The sequence below is a fragment of the Vanellus vanellus genome, assembly GCF_965231255.1.
Source record: "Vanellus vanellus genome assembly, chromosome: 1".
Lineage (NCBI taxonomy): Eukaryota > Metazoa > Chordata > Aves > Charadriiformes > Charadriidae > Vanellus > Vanellus vanellus.
Window position 1 is genome coordinate 129,622,924 of NC_138905.1, and position 16,427 is coordinate 129,639,350.

Below are 16,427 nucleotides of genomic sequence, written 5' to 3' on the forward strand. Positions count from 1 at the left end.
CAGCAAATGGATTTGAAATTGCTGGAAACTTGCTCACTGGGCAGAATTCATCAAGGGACTATCCCATCAGGCAGACAACTGGGCAAAGAGCTCCCTCAAAGTTACACCAGCGATTTAATGTCAGATGTGCACTTATTTAAAATCATTTTGTGATTTTTTAGATGATGGAATTTATGTCCGACGATACAAAAGGAATTGCTGCTCTAACAAATAAGATATCAGTGGTGTCCAAATGAATGACAAAATATTGAGAACTTCTTTTTCCTCTGGACTCTTATCTCTATTCTTATTTCCACATAAATCTCGAATGAAACATCATGCTATATTGGATAGACTTGCACAATATATTTTCATTTAGGTCAAGGCCATTGATTTTGAAAGATCAGACTAGACAAGATTAGCTCATGTAACTCCAGAAAATCGTAGAGCAGAAGGAATTGGTGATTAAACAGCTAAATACATTATGTTTCTGTTACTTGGCTGTGGAAAATTATACCTGTGTACTATCCATAAAGAACAATTACCTTCTGAATCCATGAAGAATACCTTATAAAATGTTTATATAATATGTAGAAATGGGATAGCTTCATTTTTGTGTTGTGTATACTAATATTAACATAAAATAATGACAATGAAAACAATCGTTAAATGTTTTCTTCTTTTCTGCAGAATGTGGAGTCGCATGGTGCCATCAGTCACTCATTCTACTTTTTTTCTTTTTCTCTGAATTTTAAAAGGAAAATTAGTCTATTTATATGTGTGCATATGGTAAATCATGGTTCACATTTCAATATAGAAGGCAGAGTACAAATACTGAGCAGCCAAATTTTTACAGCTACAGGACTTGAGCAGTAACTCCTGTTACAAATAGTCCTTTTAATTAGTCTGGAGTGCCTTCCCTAGCCAGCTCCTTCTGGGTTTGAATTTTCAATTCCTGGTGGTAGAACATGACTGTTACTGTTAATGGCTGTTACTACAAATGTAGTCAGATCAAATCCATGACAAAGCTTTAGAGAGCCTACTGAAGAGACCCTCTGCTTTTCCTAAAGTCTAGGAAGAACTGTGAAGGGGAAGTGGTGAAGATGACCTGGGAGGGACTTGTAAGTGCTTGGATTCTCTCCATCCGTGTTACAGCTGTCAGGGCCCTGCAGGGCCATGGCTCCCTGTGGGCTGGAGCCACTGGAGGCTCCCCTTGAGGGACCTTCAGGGCAGGGCCTGGCAGCATGGGCCCATCCCGCTGCCCATCCAGGAGCAGGGCAGCCGGGAGGCACCGGGGCAGTCCCAGCCCCAGGTGTCAGGCACCTCCATGGGGATGGGAAGTGGGCCTGTGGGTGGGCCCATCTCAGTGGCGTCCACAGCCTGGCAGGGCTGTGGGGAGCTGGAGACCAGCCCTGATGTGGCATTGCTGGGGCAGGGGCTGATGGCCCTGGGGGCTGATGAGGGGTCCTGGGCCATGGGCAGGGTGAGGCGAGCCCCAAGGGGGCTGGGCAAGGCCAGGCAGGGCTGGGGGTGCCTTCAGGGCCTGGGACTGTGTGAGGTGCTCTCCTAGAGCACACTTTCCACGCTGGTTACAGTCTGAAAGAAAACCCAGTTTGTGTGCTCCCAGCCCAGTCTACGGTGGAAACCCCAGTGAGTGGGGAAGATTGAGGGATCCACATCAAAGACACATCCACGCTGCAGGTTAAACCAGCAGTATAGGTGCAGCCATGGTCATCTTGGTATGTAATGTGGTTTTCCTGCTACAGAATTCCTAATGGTACTTGGTACTGTTATAAAATAAGTATTTGAGACATGTAGAATAACACAGCACACAATATTGGCAAAATACTGCAGATGGCCTAGTTTAAAAAAAAAACAAAACAACAAAACAATAACTAAAGAAACAAATATTGAAATTCTTATTTTTCATCAAGATAGGCAGAAAATTACCTTCTTCATTAATAGTCATTGATGATTATTTTTTCTTTGTAAGGTGAGTAGGGAAGTAGAAAACTAACCTAGTATTGAAACAGAAATAAAATAGGACTTTAATGAGGGCTTGATCAACAAGTTAATAAATTCTCACTCCCCAAATATATAAATTTTGCTGTTCATTGCTTTTCACTGCTCGTTCTCTATGTATCCTTACAGCTATATCTTATTAATATTGAAATGTGTAATAAAAAGCAAGTAAATGCAAACGTTTCAAATATTATTGCAGGAAATCAGACAAGCTTTAATTCACCTCATTTGACATTGATAAACAGTATTTGAAGAGGAAAATGGGAGATGATAGTGAATTTATGAACACTTTTTATTTTTATCGGTTGTCCATAAACTTTTGCAAGTAAAATTTCAGGCTGCAGTATAGACGTGGTTTTTTACATTGAGCTGAAACAGAGGAGCAAATTGTCCTCTTTCTGAGACTTAAAATGACATAGGTTTCAACAAGTTTATTGCAGAACAAAGAATAGCAGATTTCTGCAAATGAAATGATGTGTCGGATCAGATAGTGACAAGCCTGGCACACAATCTTGTCTGCTGTCACACTAATGATAACTGAGATTGTGGACAGAAAATCAAGTTGGAGAGTCAGTGGATAATCTGCAATATTGGTTAGGACAAAGTAATCAAGCCATAAAATAGGTGGGAGAAGAGTGGAGAGAGGAAAACAAAAAAACCAACCAGTTAATTTTAATAGCTCAGCTCTGGGATTTTTGTTAATTTTGGGGTGTTTTTGCTTATATTACTTGAAAAATGAAAATGAATCTTGGAACTCCAGGTGTAGTTCATATTTTCTTTTACAGTTTTCAGTGATTTTTTTTTTTTCCTTGCTTTTAATTATCTACACGTAGTGCTTCACCCATTATTTGTTTGGTCAGTGCGTGACAAAATGAAGCTGCTGTATTTGGGGAGTGTTTCTGGTAGTTGCCTTATGCTAGCACATGAATGACACCTTTCCAGATTAAAAAAGAAAATTGCTAGAGAATATGCTGTTGCTAATTCAGTAGGGTGTCATTGCTAATGGTAAGTGCCTCCTTGGACCTTTAGGAGCTGCACTGCTATTGTGCATTTGTTTTTAATTCATTAGTATAAATGCTTGACTAGATAAGTACTAGTTTACTGATAGTAATAGTAGTTTTCTATTAGTATTTTTAATCTTCCTAAATTCAGTATCATTGTTGCGTCTCATTATATGGTTTTAATGCTATGTACTGTATGAACAAAATGTTTACCAGTGCACTTTTAATCTGCTGGTAATGTAAAACAAAGAAAAGGACAGAGCTGCTTAAATGAGATTTCTCATGCCTGTGTTTCCTAGTATGAATTTGTGTTAATTTTATAATCGTTTTATTGAAACTTTCAGAATGAAGGGTCCTATTGCTGTTTATCTGCTAGCATTACTTTTCCCCATCCCTCTATGCTTTTGTTTTCCCTCGTGACCCTCTTTGTCCTTAGCTGCTGCTACCCATAAGTTTTCCCAGAAACCCACTCCTGAGCAGAAACTAATCTACTGGTGGTTTACAGCCTCCAATGGAGCTTTAGGACTTTTCAGTCTTATTGCTTATGCTACAGTTAATCTACACTGCATGTATTTTTATTTTTCAGGAAACTGAAGCAGCAGTGCAGGCTAAACAGCCGAATGTGGAAGAGGTTTTGTCTAAAGGGTGTCATTTATATAAGGAAAAACTAGCCACTCATCCAGTAAAGGTAATGAAGCAACCTTTAGCAATATCCATTACTGTGTAATGGGTTATGCTTCCCCTGTTGTACACTTGTCCTTGATGTGCTCTGTTTAAAATCAATGAAAGAACTTGGCAAATGGCATTTGTTCTGTTCTGTGACGGCGTAGCCAGGAAAAAATGTAATGTTCCCAGCTAGAAATTTTTTGCATGTTGTGATGGGAATGCTGTATTTGACATTAAGGTTGTTCTACCTATTCAAGAGTAATTGAAAGCAAACATAATATTTGATGCCTAATTAATGGCATCACATAAAATGTTTTTAAACTCCCTTATTTTGAATTTTGCTTTCAGAAATTTTGTCAATTTTAAAAAAATGAACATATTTTCTGAAAAAGGTGACAGTCAAGTCACAAAGAGGGCCCTTCTCTTTAAAATTTTTCCATTGTGAAGGAAAGAACACATGGCAATATAGAACTTTCTCACTCCATTTCTGTGCCAAAATTCATGTAGAACGACTGACTTGACTCGGTTTTGGAGCAGAGAGTACACTGTTAAGAAGGCTAATGCCTCCCAACACTTCTCTTCTAGAAAAATGCACTATAGAATCCTTTTCTCCGGCATAGAAATCAGTTTGAAGGGGATATTTTACATTCGGTTTCCTAAAGACTATGCTGACCTTCATTGAGACTAGAGTATCATTTACTATCCTGTAGAATCTTAAGGCAGAAAATAACCAGCAAGCAGCCTCCCATATGTAGTTCAGCTACTTTTGGAGTGGGAGACCAAACTGGTAAGGTCACTACCATATCAACCAAAGCTTGATCTGGTTTTATAACTGTTAATAAAATGATCTGTGAACATGATGATTAAGAGTTCCCAGAAACTGCAATAGTGGCTTATTGATTACACTAGGTATCTGTTGCAATTGCTTTTGACTGGGCGGAGATAGTAAACTTTGTCTTTATATTTAGAGCTTTTCCAAAACTACAGCACTCAATACCCTCATTTTACAGAAAAAGGTTTCCTCACAAAGTTAGGATATCTGTAGGAGACCTCTGCAGCAAATTTCTTGTTTTTCCATCTCTGTTTAGTCACTATACTTGGAGTATTATTTTCCTACTTTTACAAAATTTCCTCTAAATTACTTATAAATCCCACTGGCAGATCTCCGTTCACAGGAGCACACGAATGCACTTATCTCCACTTCAGAAAGTAATACTTATTTAAGAATCATTTGGTTTCTTTTCTTCTTTCCTGAACAGAAGTCCTTAAGAGTTATTTTCCCCTTCAGTATCTATGCTTTTTTTTTAATGATCAGTTCTCCTGAAAAGTGATAAAACACTAAAAGATGTGGACTCGGTGACTTAAAAGTAACATGCTAATGAAAGTAGGCAGAAACAAAGCTGTTGACTCTGTGTTGGGTGTTTTCCTTGGCTAATACAGCACTATTAGTGTTGGGAAGTGAAACGTCATCCTCACACTGAATAGGTGATGAAATAAAAATCACCCTGCAATAACTGGATTTACTAATTTTGTATGACTCCAGCTGCAGTCTTAAGGGATCTTACTTCACAATTTAACAAGCAAAGCACTTAAAACAACAAAAGACTAGAGGTTTTGGCTTTCTTGATTTTTGTAATTGTATATAAAGGATTGCAGAATGAATGCTGGCATTTTCAAGGAGAAGAAATAGCACTTGTTTTACATACCACTGATAGAAGTATAAACGGTATGAAATGGTTCTGTTTAGGCCAAACTTCTGACATAGAAAAGTACGCTGTGTCTATTTCTTTTAAGTGTTCACATCAAAGACACTGAAAACTGCCAATTTCTACCAGATTTACTGGAACAAGATAACCCTTTAAATAAAGACTATGATGTTCCTTGAATTTAAGTTTTGACAATATATTATAAAATGTGATTGTGAGAAAATTAGTAGCTACTTGTGGAGTAGTGAGTATTTAATTTCCAGTCCTTCTTTAATTTCATTTTACTTTTTTAAATTACATTCTGTAGTTCAGTTAATTGAATGACCAGTGAAGTTAATTTCTGGTTCACTGTCTGTCTTGTACAAATCATAAAACAGTATTGTCAAGACTGTTCAGTTGCTTTCTTGATGATGTAGGTTTCCTTAAGTTCCCACCCATTTATACCGAGTTGGTTTTCTGTCATCATTCTTCATGAGTAACTTCCAGCACTGCTATTTATATGTTCCAATATAGACTTTTCAGCAAACGTCAAAATCATTTTCCACACAAAAGGTATTCTGTGGAAGCAGAAATAATTTGTGCTCAGATTAAGATGGTTTTGAAAAGATATTAGCAAGGTTGCAAAGTTGAGTACTCAAAATTTTAGAAAATTCTTGAATTAAAGCTGCTGTGGTGGCCTTTGTTTAGGCTGAACCCTGCCTAATTCAGTACAGGCTATGGATAGTGCTCACACTGTGAGCAGCAATTCAGTACTTCAACTCATACTCCATGTTTAGTTTGCGGCACAGAAAAAAAAAATAATTACATGGCCTCTTTAAAAGCATTAATTACTTGTGTAACCTTGCTTGTCAACTTTGTAGACGGTGTAGTTCTCTGAGGCACCTTTGTCTTAGCTGTCATTTTTTCTGTCTGATTCTCTTAATTCACCACAAATCTTCCCATTCTTTTCAATAAATGAAGTAGAAATGCTATAGACTCATTTACACTGTAAGCCTCTCCTGTGCTGGAAAACAGTATGTGTCAGAATTAAAGATGTTGGTGCAGTTATGCATATTGTATCTGAATTAATGTTCACAGTTGACATTATTCTGGCATTTCCTAATGTGTAGCTGTTTATCTTTGCAACCTTTATAATATACTCTCATTGTAGTGTTTTGAATATAAATTAAATCCTATGGATTTATATTGACACATACTTAATCTTAGCTCATAATTATGTCACTGAAATAAGTGTATTTTCACACCTTCACTAATCATACTAAAAGTGCTGATATTGGAATTCTGCAATGCAGGACTGTAAAAATATTTTTGTTGGCAAATGAAATCCTAGTATATGCTGATTCAAGAGTCAAGAATGGGATGAGACGTGATCCTTTAAGCACTAGCACTTTAATAATCAGACCTATTCACTTTTATAAAATGGATTTCATGCTTTTGAAATGCATTTCTGTATAGCTTTTGCAGGTGGGGGAGGGACAGTGGCAATAGAAGGAACGTAAGCCCCAATCTCATGATTAGCAGCACTTAAACAGAACGGTTTATTCAGGAAGGGATTTCTATGACTGTGGAAGAGCTGTCGCTCCCTTGCCACAGCACTCAATTTCTCCATTCCCATGTCGGGTGGGAGAGTAAGTAGTAAGGCTAATTTTCATTGTCCTCAGTCTTGCATTTAAAAGACTACATCATTTATCTCTAAATACTCCTATCTAGTTTTAATGTTGCCAATGAGATTAGTTCGTGTATAAATGCTAACCTCACTTAAATTGCAAAGGTGCTGACATTGAAAGGAAATCAATAAATCAATAAAAGTGTTCCTCAATGCAACATATTTTGATATTCCTACTTGTCACCAAAGCACTAGAGTTGCAATTACAGCAAAATTGTTGTGCTCAAAGAAGTTAACATTTTAATGCACACATGCTAATTTATGGCAGATGCAAGATTGGATCAAACTGTAATTCTGATAGAAGAGTTTGGAACTAGCTACTCTCTTATTAGTGACGTAGATGTTGCCTCAGACAACCTTCTCTAATGTCTGTGGTGGGCATGTTTTATATTTTGCCATTGCTGGAAAGAAGTCCCTGGCTCACATCCACGTAAATGATTAAGCAGCTACTCATAGGGAGGACCGGTATTATATTTATAACATCCACACCTCCTTCCTGAGTTCCTGTGAATATATTGTAAAATGAAGACAGACTTTGATATTGTAATCTCTCCAGCTTTTGTTTTTAAGGACTCTCTGCTGCTATTGAATTAATAGATATTGGAGTAGTCCTTTGCATTTTAAGCTCTGGAAGTAGGTTCTTGGGTTACAACAGCAGAAAAAAAAAAAAAAAAAAGGAAATTTAAAATCTGCCATAAAATGTGCCCAAAGTGTGTGCTTTTGTGTGTCTGTAATCCACGCAGAAATAAAACATATGTATGGTCGTGAATTGCCATATGATAAATTGCATTTATCATGCATACCTGATTGCTTTTTCTGCCTAGTCCTCATAGTCTATTATCAAGGAGAATTTCTGATATTTCTGACTTTTGATTTTATTTTTAATGCAGTTTTTAAGCTGCTTTTAAAGATAATAAGTTGTTTAATTCCCTAATGCAGAATTGTATTCTTTCTCTCCTGCCGTATCAAAAAAATTTGCACAAAAAGCTGTCCAGAGTTTGTCTCAGGTAATGTTCTGGCCTCCACTGGTGACAGACACAAAAGAACTTTGCAGGTTTGGAGTACTTATAGAAAAGCTTAAGGCAGATTCTAGAAATGTTCCCCTGACACATCAGAATATAAAATTGTGCTACCTCAGTGTCTGTGTGCATGAGTGTGTGTGTACACACCGCAATTTAATGAGTACTGTTCCCTATCCCTCTCCTATTGACCTCTGCTGTCTTAGTCTGTAGGTAATTAAAGTACCTTTCTTAATAGGCATCCTATTTGTATCACGGCTGGATTGTGATTTAGACTATATCTCTAATCATGAATTGGACACAAGAATACTAAAAGTATTCCTGAGTGGCACTGGTACACTGTGCTGCTTTTTGTAGCAGTCAATCAGGGAGCATCTTAAAAAAGAAATATAGTCGTCATTTTAAGAGTTTAGAGATGACAGCATAGAATTAGCAATGCTTCATCCTTCTCTACTGTCCTTAAAGCAAGGAAGAAAGAGGGGTAGAAACAACATTTTCAAGTTTAAATGCCTCTCAGGGTTATCTGAGGACTGATGTAATTCACACTCCAGACTTGCACTTAGATTTTGTTTAAAAGTAACAGCTTAGCCATTACCAGTCAGGACTGCATGCACACGCACTGAAGCTAGTGACTCCCTGAAGACTCCTAAGACTTTCCTTTTAGTTTTGGGTTTTTTTTTTGTTTTGTTTTGGTTTGGTTTGGTTTGGTTTTTTTTAGTAGATGGAGGAATGTGTTCTGCATTTGATATTACAAATTGCAGAGGGTTTACTGACAAGTTTTTTTTAAATACATAATTCACCTTTCTATTTTAACTTAAAAAATGATCATCTAAGGTTCGTGGTGATAAAACCCTGCACCTCTCTATGATATGTTGAAGAAGGAGTCATCCTGTGTTCCCTAAAATGGTGTGCAGGCCCGTTGACCAGATAGCAGGGCAGGCCAATGCTCCCTGGGAGCAGGCAGTGGTGGGGTCTCCCCACTGGGCTGCAGGACAGGGTCGCACCAGCCAAGGAACCCTCCTGCCACCCTCAGCCAAGAAGCAGGGCAGACCGGGGGTGTCAGGATCAGGCCTGGTGAGGGGAACCAGAGTCAGTCACAGCCCCTGGTGTCTGGGCAGGTCCATGGGGATGGGAAGGGGCTGAGGTTGGTCCCGCGAAGTCAATCTGTCATCAGAGTCAGGCAGCTGCACTGGCTCTAAGTTTGCTCTGAGCTTCAGCAGCCGAACTTTGAGGAGGAAAGATGCTTTCAGGACCTTGACACCATGAAGGTCTTCTGCAGCCTAACTGGGAAGGATTTTTCTTATCCGTCTCTCCCATTTGTGAAAATTAATTGCTGTTTCTACATTTCTGTTGTCTGGTTTTTGTTGGTTTTGTTTTGTTTGTGTTTTTTTTTTTTTTTTTTTTAATTCAGGTAGTCCATCAGATGGAGGGAAAAAAGTTAAATTAATTTATTTTACATTCATTTACATTAATTTATGTACTATAGATTTAATATATTTTTATTTTCTATTCTAGAAAAAATTAGAAGACTTGAATGCTGACTGGAAGGCAATAAACCACTTAATTCAGCAATTAAAGGAAAAGCCAGCATTAGGAGCGTTTGGCCTTTTCTCTTCAGGTGTCTGTAAGTGCTTCAGTATATACCTATTTTGAAATTAATTACCGATCACACAGTTAAAATGAAAATGGCTGGAGACTGTCTAAATTCATTCTGCATCCTTACAAATTTCAGCTTTAGCTTGTATACAGGAGGTGTGATAGTGTGGTGTTTGATTTGTTTTTTTATCTTTTTCCTTTCTATTTTGTGTAATGTGTCCCAGAAGACAAATTAGATTATGGATTTGATGGAAAGAGTGCAGCACGCTTTTCAAATTATTATTTTTTCAAAGTCTTCTTTCCTTATTCTATGAAGAGATGAGATTTTGACTTTCTACATATATTCATGGAGGAAATACTATGAAGGGGGAAGAATTATTTAAATTAAAATAGAATAATATTACAGGTAAAGTGGATGTAAATTGGTCACAATGAAATTCTGAAATTACTTTTTATGATAGGGTAATAAACTGAGACTGTTTCAAGACAAAGCTGTGTATTGGTAGAAAAGGTTGTATAACAACATGGCAAGAGCAATTCTGCAGTTAAATATTAAGTCTGTGATATACATCTCTGGGGGTCTTGAGTTCATGAATCCACAACAAGAGACTTGATCCCCATTTAATTTAAATTATTTGGACAATATTTATATTAGATTCTTCTCATATCTCTTTGCACCTGCTGGTTCCCTACAAGGATTACAAACTCGTTTTTATCTCCTTGATAAATGCATTTTATTTCCCACTGCTTTCCTTTGAAATGTAGTGATTAAGCATGGGAGGAAAAGAAATACATAATGGAAACACTGGAATAAATCTGAGTTTCTAAAGTCTCTAAGATGCTTTACTTGATATTGAACTATCACCGTTGCTTGGATGAAGAATGTTACTCACCCGTACAATTTGGAAAGCTGCTCAGCAGATGTGGGAACAGAAAGAAATCCACCCCCACCTCGCCCCGCTTCGCCTCGCCCCCACCCCCATCAGGTTGCCTATAACTCTGGCTATGGGTACAGTAGTCATCTGGGATTTGATTACTTGTAGGATGTTGATCCCTATTGCTTTTGACGTGTTTTAATGGGTAGCATACAAGAAAAGCTGACATTGGGGAATTCTCTGCCTTCTACTAGTGACTCTTTAGGACAGCAAAGCAGAAAAATCTTTTCACAGAGAAGTAAATAATTATAGCATATATACAGAATCCAGAATATTCGGTACCAGAACACAGTCCAACTTCTGTCAGAACAGCATATATAAATTCAAGCAAAGCAGATGTCTTGCTTATGACATGTTGAATCTTACTTAAGAGGGTCTATCATTTAGTTTTAGTCATTTAGAACTGCTGCGGTTCCAGTGGCAAACATTTCAATTTTCTAAAAAGGGGTAAATACCACTAGTATTTTTTAAAACTTGCAGTACAGCAGTATCCTTGCTTTAGAGGATTTTGTTCTAAGGCATGCTATTGAAATTCATGTAATGACATGAGGGAACTGAAGGAGATGCGTAATCATTTTTTGCCGTGCTGGGTCACTAAACTTGCTTTGTCAGTTTTGTATGTCAGCAGGTTATGTTAGATTCCGGGGCGAGGGAGTTTGTGAGTTGTGTATGTGCTGTTACAAAGGAAATGGTAATAACGGAACAAGAGAGAAGACAGAATAGTAGTGCAATAGATTACTATGTTAACTCATCTTTAGCTGAAGAATTTCAAAATTACTCATTTACCTTAATTCAAGATGTAGACTCTGACTATTAACATTTCTGAGACTCAGCAGATGGAATTAAACACGCAGAAAATGAAAGTGCTGGTGTCCTATAAAGGATTAACCAGGAAGTAAGATTGATTTCCTTTCTTTTGCCAAGAGCACTTAAAATTTGAACCTGTGCTTGTAGCACTAATTCATAATTTTTCTTTGAGTCAGTTTACTGCAATCATATTATTATAGATGTATCGTCACAGAACTGTAGAGTTCTGGGGAGACATCTAATCCTCTTGTTCAAAGCACAGTCAATTAACACATGTTGCTCAGGGTCACGTCCAGTCAGGTTTTCAATATCTCCAAGGATGAAGACTCCATAACCTCTCCAGGCAACCTGTTCCAGTGTTGAACTACTCTCACAGTAAAAAAAAAAAAAAAAAAAAAAAAAAAAAAGTTTCTTCTTTTATTTAAATAGGATTTCTAGTATTTCAGTTTTTGCATAGTGCCTCTCATCCTGTCACTGGGCATCACCGAAGAGTCTGGCGCTGTCTTCTTTACTCCACTAATCAGATATTTATAAACATGGATACGATTCCCCTGAGCCTTCTCTTCTCCAGGCTGAGACAGCAGGTTTCTGAAAAGATAGAAAGTGGTATGTGTTACTTAAGTATTTTTGTGTTTAAAAAAGTAAAAAAAAATTTTGTAAGGACTCTGTGAAACAATGGCAGTATCTCCTGTTGGTCATTATTCACTTCCTGATTCTATAGGGACCTCTGTGGACATCAGAATTTAATAATGTTGACGTCTGTGTTTGAGACCAGGGAATGAAGATGTAATTGGCTAACCTCTACTGCCCTGTCAGTGTTCATTCAGTCTAGTCAGGCTACAAGATCTCAGCCAGAGGGTCTTACTAAATATATCGTCTGGTGGCTGTGACAGAGGTAAAGGACCCTGTTTATAATTATTTCCAGGTCTGTGTGTTATAGTTTCTTCAGCAGTTTAAGCACTAAAAAAGTCCTTAATATCCCACTAGTCCAGTGTGCCCTCAGGCATAATGAACAAGAACTGCTTTCCTAGCTCGGAAAACGTACTTAGCTGAAGCGTACGTCTAAAACCTTAGCAAAGATTGACTTCCAAGACAAGATGATTCAGGAAGGAAATCACACTTGCTATCTGTACTTGACATGATAACGTGAAATTGTGTGAATGTCTCTATCCAAATACTTTGATGCATGCTTAGCCAGCAGTTTGAAAACATTTTAAGCAGAGAGAAATGTAATTTTGGAATGTGCTTCTACAAGAGGGACAGATTTTAATAGTATCGTTAGCATTCATATGACTCCTCTTGTACTGAAGTGGTACCACTGTATTTACTTAATAAGTTAGGTAAAGTTATATAGTGCTTTCTAAGCCCATGTGAATACATTGTGGGGTGGGAGGCATTCTTGACTTTGGTCCTGAAGAAGACATTTTCCATTATTTGCCTTCATTCAAGTAAGATGTTAAGGGAGAAGTTTGACTGCTTTCATTTAGAGCTGTACTTGAAAATACAGTTTCTTGAAAAGGATATGTATTTATTTTCAGTCATGCTATACCTGAAGTTAGTGAAACTTTAGAAATAACTATGAATGAATACAGTTGAAAATACATTGTCAACTAATTTTACATTTTGCATGTACAGCTAATAAAACTGTGAGCGGTACATTATATTGGTACTCTTGCAGTTTGTTTAACTTATTCAGTGAACAGTACTTTATGTACAGTCAATTCCATTTTTCCCCTGAATTTTTACACAAGTTTTTGTCTTTTTTCAAAGAAATGCCTACTCAAGTGAAACAGAAAAATGTATGACTGAAATGAAGAAAAAAGTAGAGTGAGAGTTAGTGTCAATTACAGTGGTGAAATTACTTCTGAAATTAAGTAGAATTTGACCCTTTAAACTTTACAAGTTATTAGTCTTATTTTGGAGCATTGTTTGTAGCAGGTCTAAAAATGACAGAGAGAAAGATTGGGTTTTTTTATAAATTGGAGCAGAGTTAGAGATGCATTTGACAGAAAGGCTTCATATGCATTGTTCATTGTTTTATATTTAATACAAAGAATTTGAAGGTGGCTAATACTGCGTCACCAGAGCTCATAACACTAGCCATTGGCTTTAGTCATCTTTCTTTGAATGAATACAACTACAGCTGTCCAGTGCTGGAGTAGGGGTCAGAGACTGCAGGGACAGAGCCACAGACTGGACTTCCATGTAGAGGGGAAGAAGGTTGTTCAGGATTTAGAATGTATAAGGGAGAATGGAAGAAGAGTGATGTGTCAAACTGAGTCGATTAGAAGCAAGGTGTAACATGAGGATTGTGAGCTGCAGTAAATCCCCAGCTGATTTAACCAAAACAGAACTCATTGCTTATTAGCCCGTATATTCGACTGGGGCATAGAAACACAATCACAGGAGTCAGCTCCAGAGTATGTAATACCTCGAGTTTTAGGGTTTGAATTGAAAGAAACATATTTGTGAATCTGGGGAAACTAGTGACAATATAATTTTATTTGCTTGTCCTTTGATCTTTTAGTTGAAGTAGTGCATCCTAAGGTATGTCTCCTTCTGTTTGGGAAAGTTTAGTTTGCCTCTCATTTCTCCATGAAACAAGTCCCCACCTGAACTAGGCATGCTGCTTTGTTCTAGGCTTGTGAGGTCTTACAAAATGGTTCTTGAAAGAAATTACTCATGTTACTGAGTATATGAACCGCTGTGGCTTAATACAGCTGAAATTCATATGCACTTTTTGGAATGTAATATAACATAAGAAACACGTGCTCGTGCTGCTAAAAATATTCAGTTCCTGAGACTGTAGGTTTTTGAAGAAAATTAGCAGCAAACAAAAGCACATATGTAAAAATACATACCTTGATGAAATGAAATAAGGTTTAAAGCTAAAATCCAGTGACCTCAGAAGCTGAAAGTGCTTCTGTAGTGCTAGTGTCTGTATTTTGGGCATCTGGAATTTTCTTTTATTTTCATATTAAACACATAGTTGAGTGATCTGTATTGGTTAGTTCTGAGACAGAGATGTACAGATTGGGCATAGCAGTATGCTGCATTAAGAAGTCTGCGCTGTTAAATCTCTGATACGATATTTGGTTTAATATTTGCAGTGGGAATGAAGGATTCTTTATTTTTGAAACTATAACTGTTGAAATATATTCATCCCGTGGATTTCAGAGCTGCATCGTGTAATGTCCCACAGTCTCTTTAAAAACAAACAAGTCATTTGTTTTTAAGAGATATTCAAGAGACAATGACAAAAACATAAGAAACAAAATGACAACAACTAGCTTTGGGCAAAAATGTATAATAGATACTATTTTCTTTTTGTAGTATTTCATAGCTAATGTGCTCTGAAGCAGTCATTGTTTATATATTATGCACAGTGCTTGACTGAACGCATATGCTGTAGTTCAGAACTGTATTTCTCAGAATTTCCAAATGCTAGCCTTAAAAATCTTTGTGCGTTTCATTATGTGCACCTGAAAAGATAACAATATGCGTATTCAGAGGGTAAATTAAAAACAAATGTACAAATCAGATATTAAAGTGTCTGTATTGTTTATAGCAGCTGGCATAGTATAATTGAGACCAAGAACACTGAAAATGATTCCTTGGGGAAGACTGAACAGTCTAGGAACATGTGCGTCCACAGTGTTTTCAATACTAATGCAAACATGTGCTGATATTTAAAAATATATTGCACATAACATTCGCCATTTAAAAGAACTGTGATATCAGCTATTAAAATGCTTGTGTGGGGGCCCTGGTAGATATTTCATTTTGCAGAACCATTCTCCACAGAGTTGAACAGCTAAAAATCCACAGCGTGCATCTGTTGTGACAAGTAGCTCTACAATTAGAAGGCAATGCTACTTCCAGTAGTCCATTTTAGTTAACATTAGTTTTAGGACACCAGTAAAGAAGACCACTAGGATAAGAGTTGTAATAGAGATAAATATTATTTCCAATAACGGCCATATCCAGAATTGTATAATTTCTGATACTTGTGCATGTGGAATCTAAAGGGAATGTCAATTTAAAAAAAAATATTTAAAATTCAGTTTAACTGTATTAAACGTTTTACTGAAAAAAAAATGCAAGACAGAAAACGAACAGGGAACAATGCAATAGGGAAGTATCATAAAGCATACCTTGAGTTCTTGAATCAGTGGAGAGCAGTAAGAGTAGGATCTTCCTTAAGCAAATTGGCCTGACAAAGGTTGTTCACTCTCATATATAGTGGAATAATAAAGGAATAGATTGTTGTCTTTGCATTTTCTTTTGGCTGCTTTCCATGAATGAATAAATAATGGTTTATATAATTAATTTTAATTTTCTTGGTTTTGAATCATTGTACTTTACAGGCTTCTGTAGTAAAGAGTTTCGCAGATGCCAGCCTGAGTTGGCCCTATTATGTGTACATTACCATACATCTACTTTCCCCCTTGTGTTCAGGAAAGAAGTTGCCTGATTATTCCATCTGATTTTCCTTAAGAAGCTTTTTTCGCTTCTAACAAATAGCAATATGGCACAAAACCGAATCTGTTACCATTTGATTGGAGATTTTTCAAGGTCAGGACCCAGTTTCACAAGCAGTTCTATTTTTCAATACAACTGACATCAGACACAAGCTGAAGACAAACTTGTCTAATAAAGCTTTCAGATTCAATTTTCTCTGTGCATATAGCTTCAGGAATCTCTGGAGGTCATTCACAGCATGTGCTGCAACACCAGCAGGGAGAAGTAATGAAAAGAGTCTAGATAAAAAGCTGACACTATGCCTTCAGAGCTGTGTGAATAAAAACATAATAAGCAAGTTTATAAACGCAAATCTCTATGATTGTCAGAATTTCTATCTTGATCTTTGTAGCATATCTTGATGTAAGGATTTGTTTCTAGATTATCTGACAGGTGAGAAATACATGCAAAATATGCAAAATATACCTAAGCCACAAAAGCCTGCTTAAAATAAAAATAAAATAAAAAAAAAAGGTTACAACTTTATATTTAACATCCTATTCAGGGGT

At 37.0% G+C, this 16,427-nt stretch overlaps 1 protein-coding gene across 2 annotated transcripts in view; it reads left to right on the forward strand.

Annotated features, from left to right (window-relative positions):
• Positions 1 to 16,427, forward strand: part of DMD (dystrophin) — a gene marked incomplete at both ends in the record, with an annotated part of 1,177,430 nt that overhangs the window by 787,112 nt on the left and 373,891 nt on the right. Inside the window, 2 exons of one of the 2 annotated variants that reach the window (XM_082480534.1) lie at positions 3,589 to 3,690; positions 9,575 to 9,683. In XM_082480534.1, coding sequence (XP_082336660.1) covers positions 3,589 to 3,690; positions 9,575 to 9,683 — 211 coding nt within the window. The remainder of the gene's footprint in view (positions 1 to 3,588; positions 3,691 to 9,574; positions 9,684 to 16,427) is intronic. The other variant, XM_082480533.1, reaches the window with a different exon arrangement.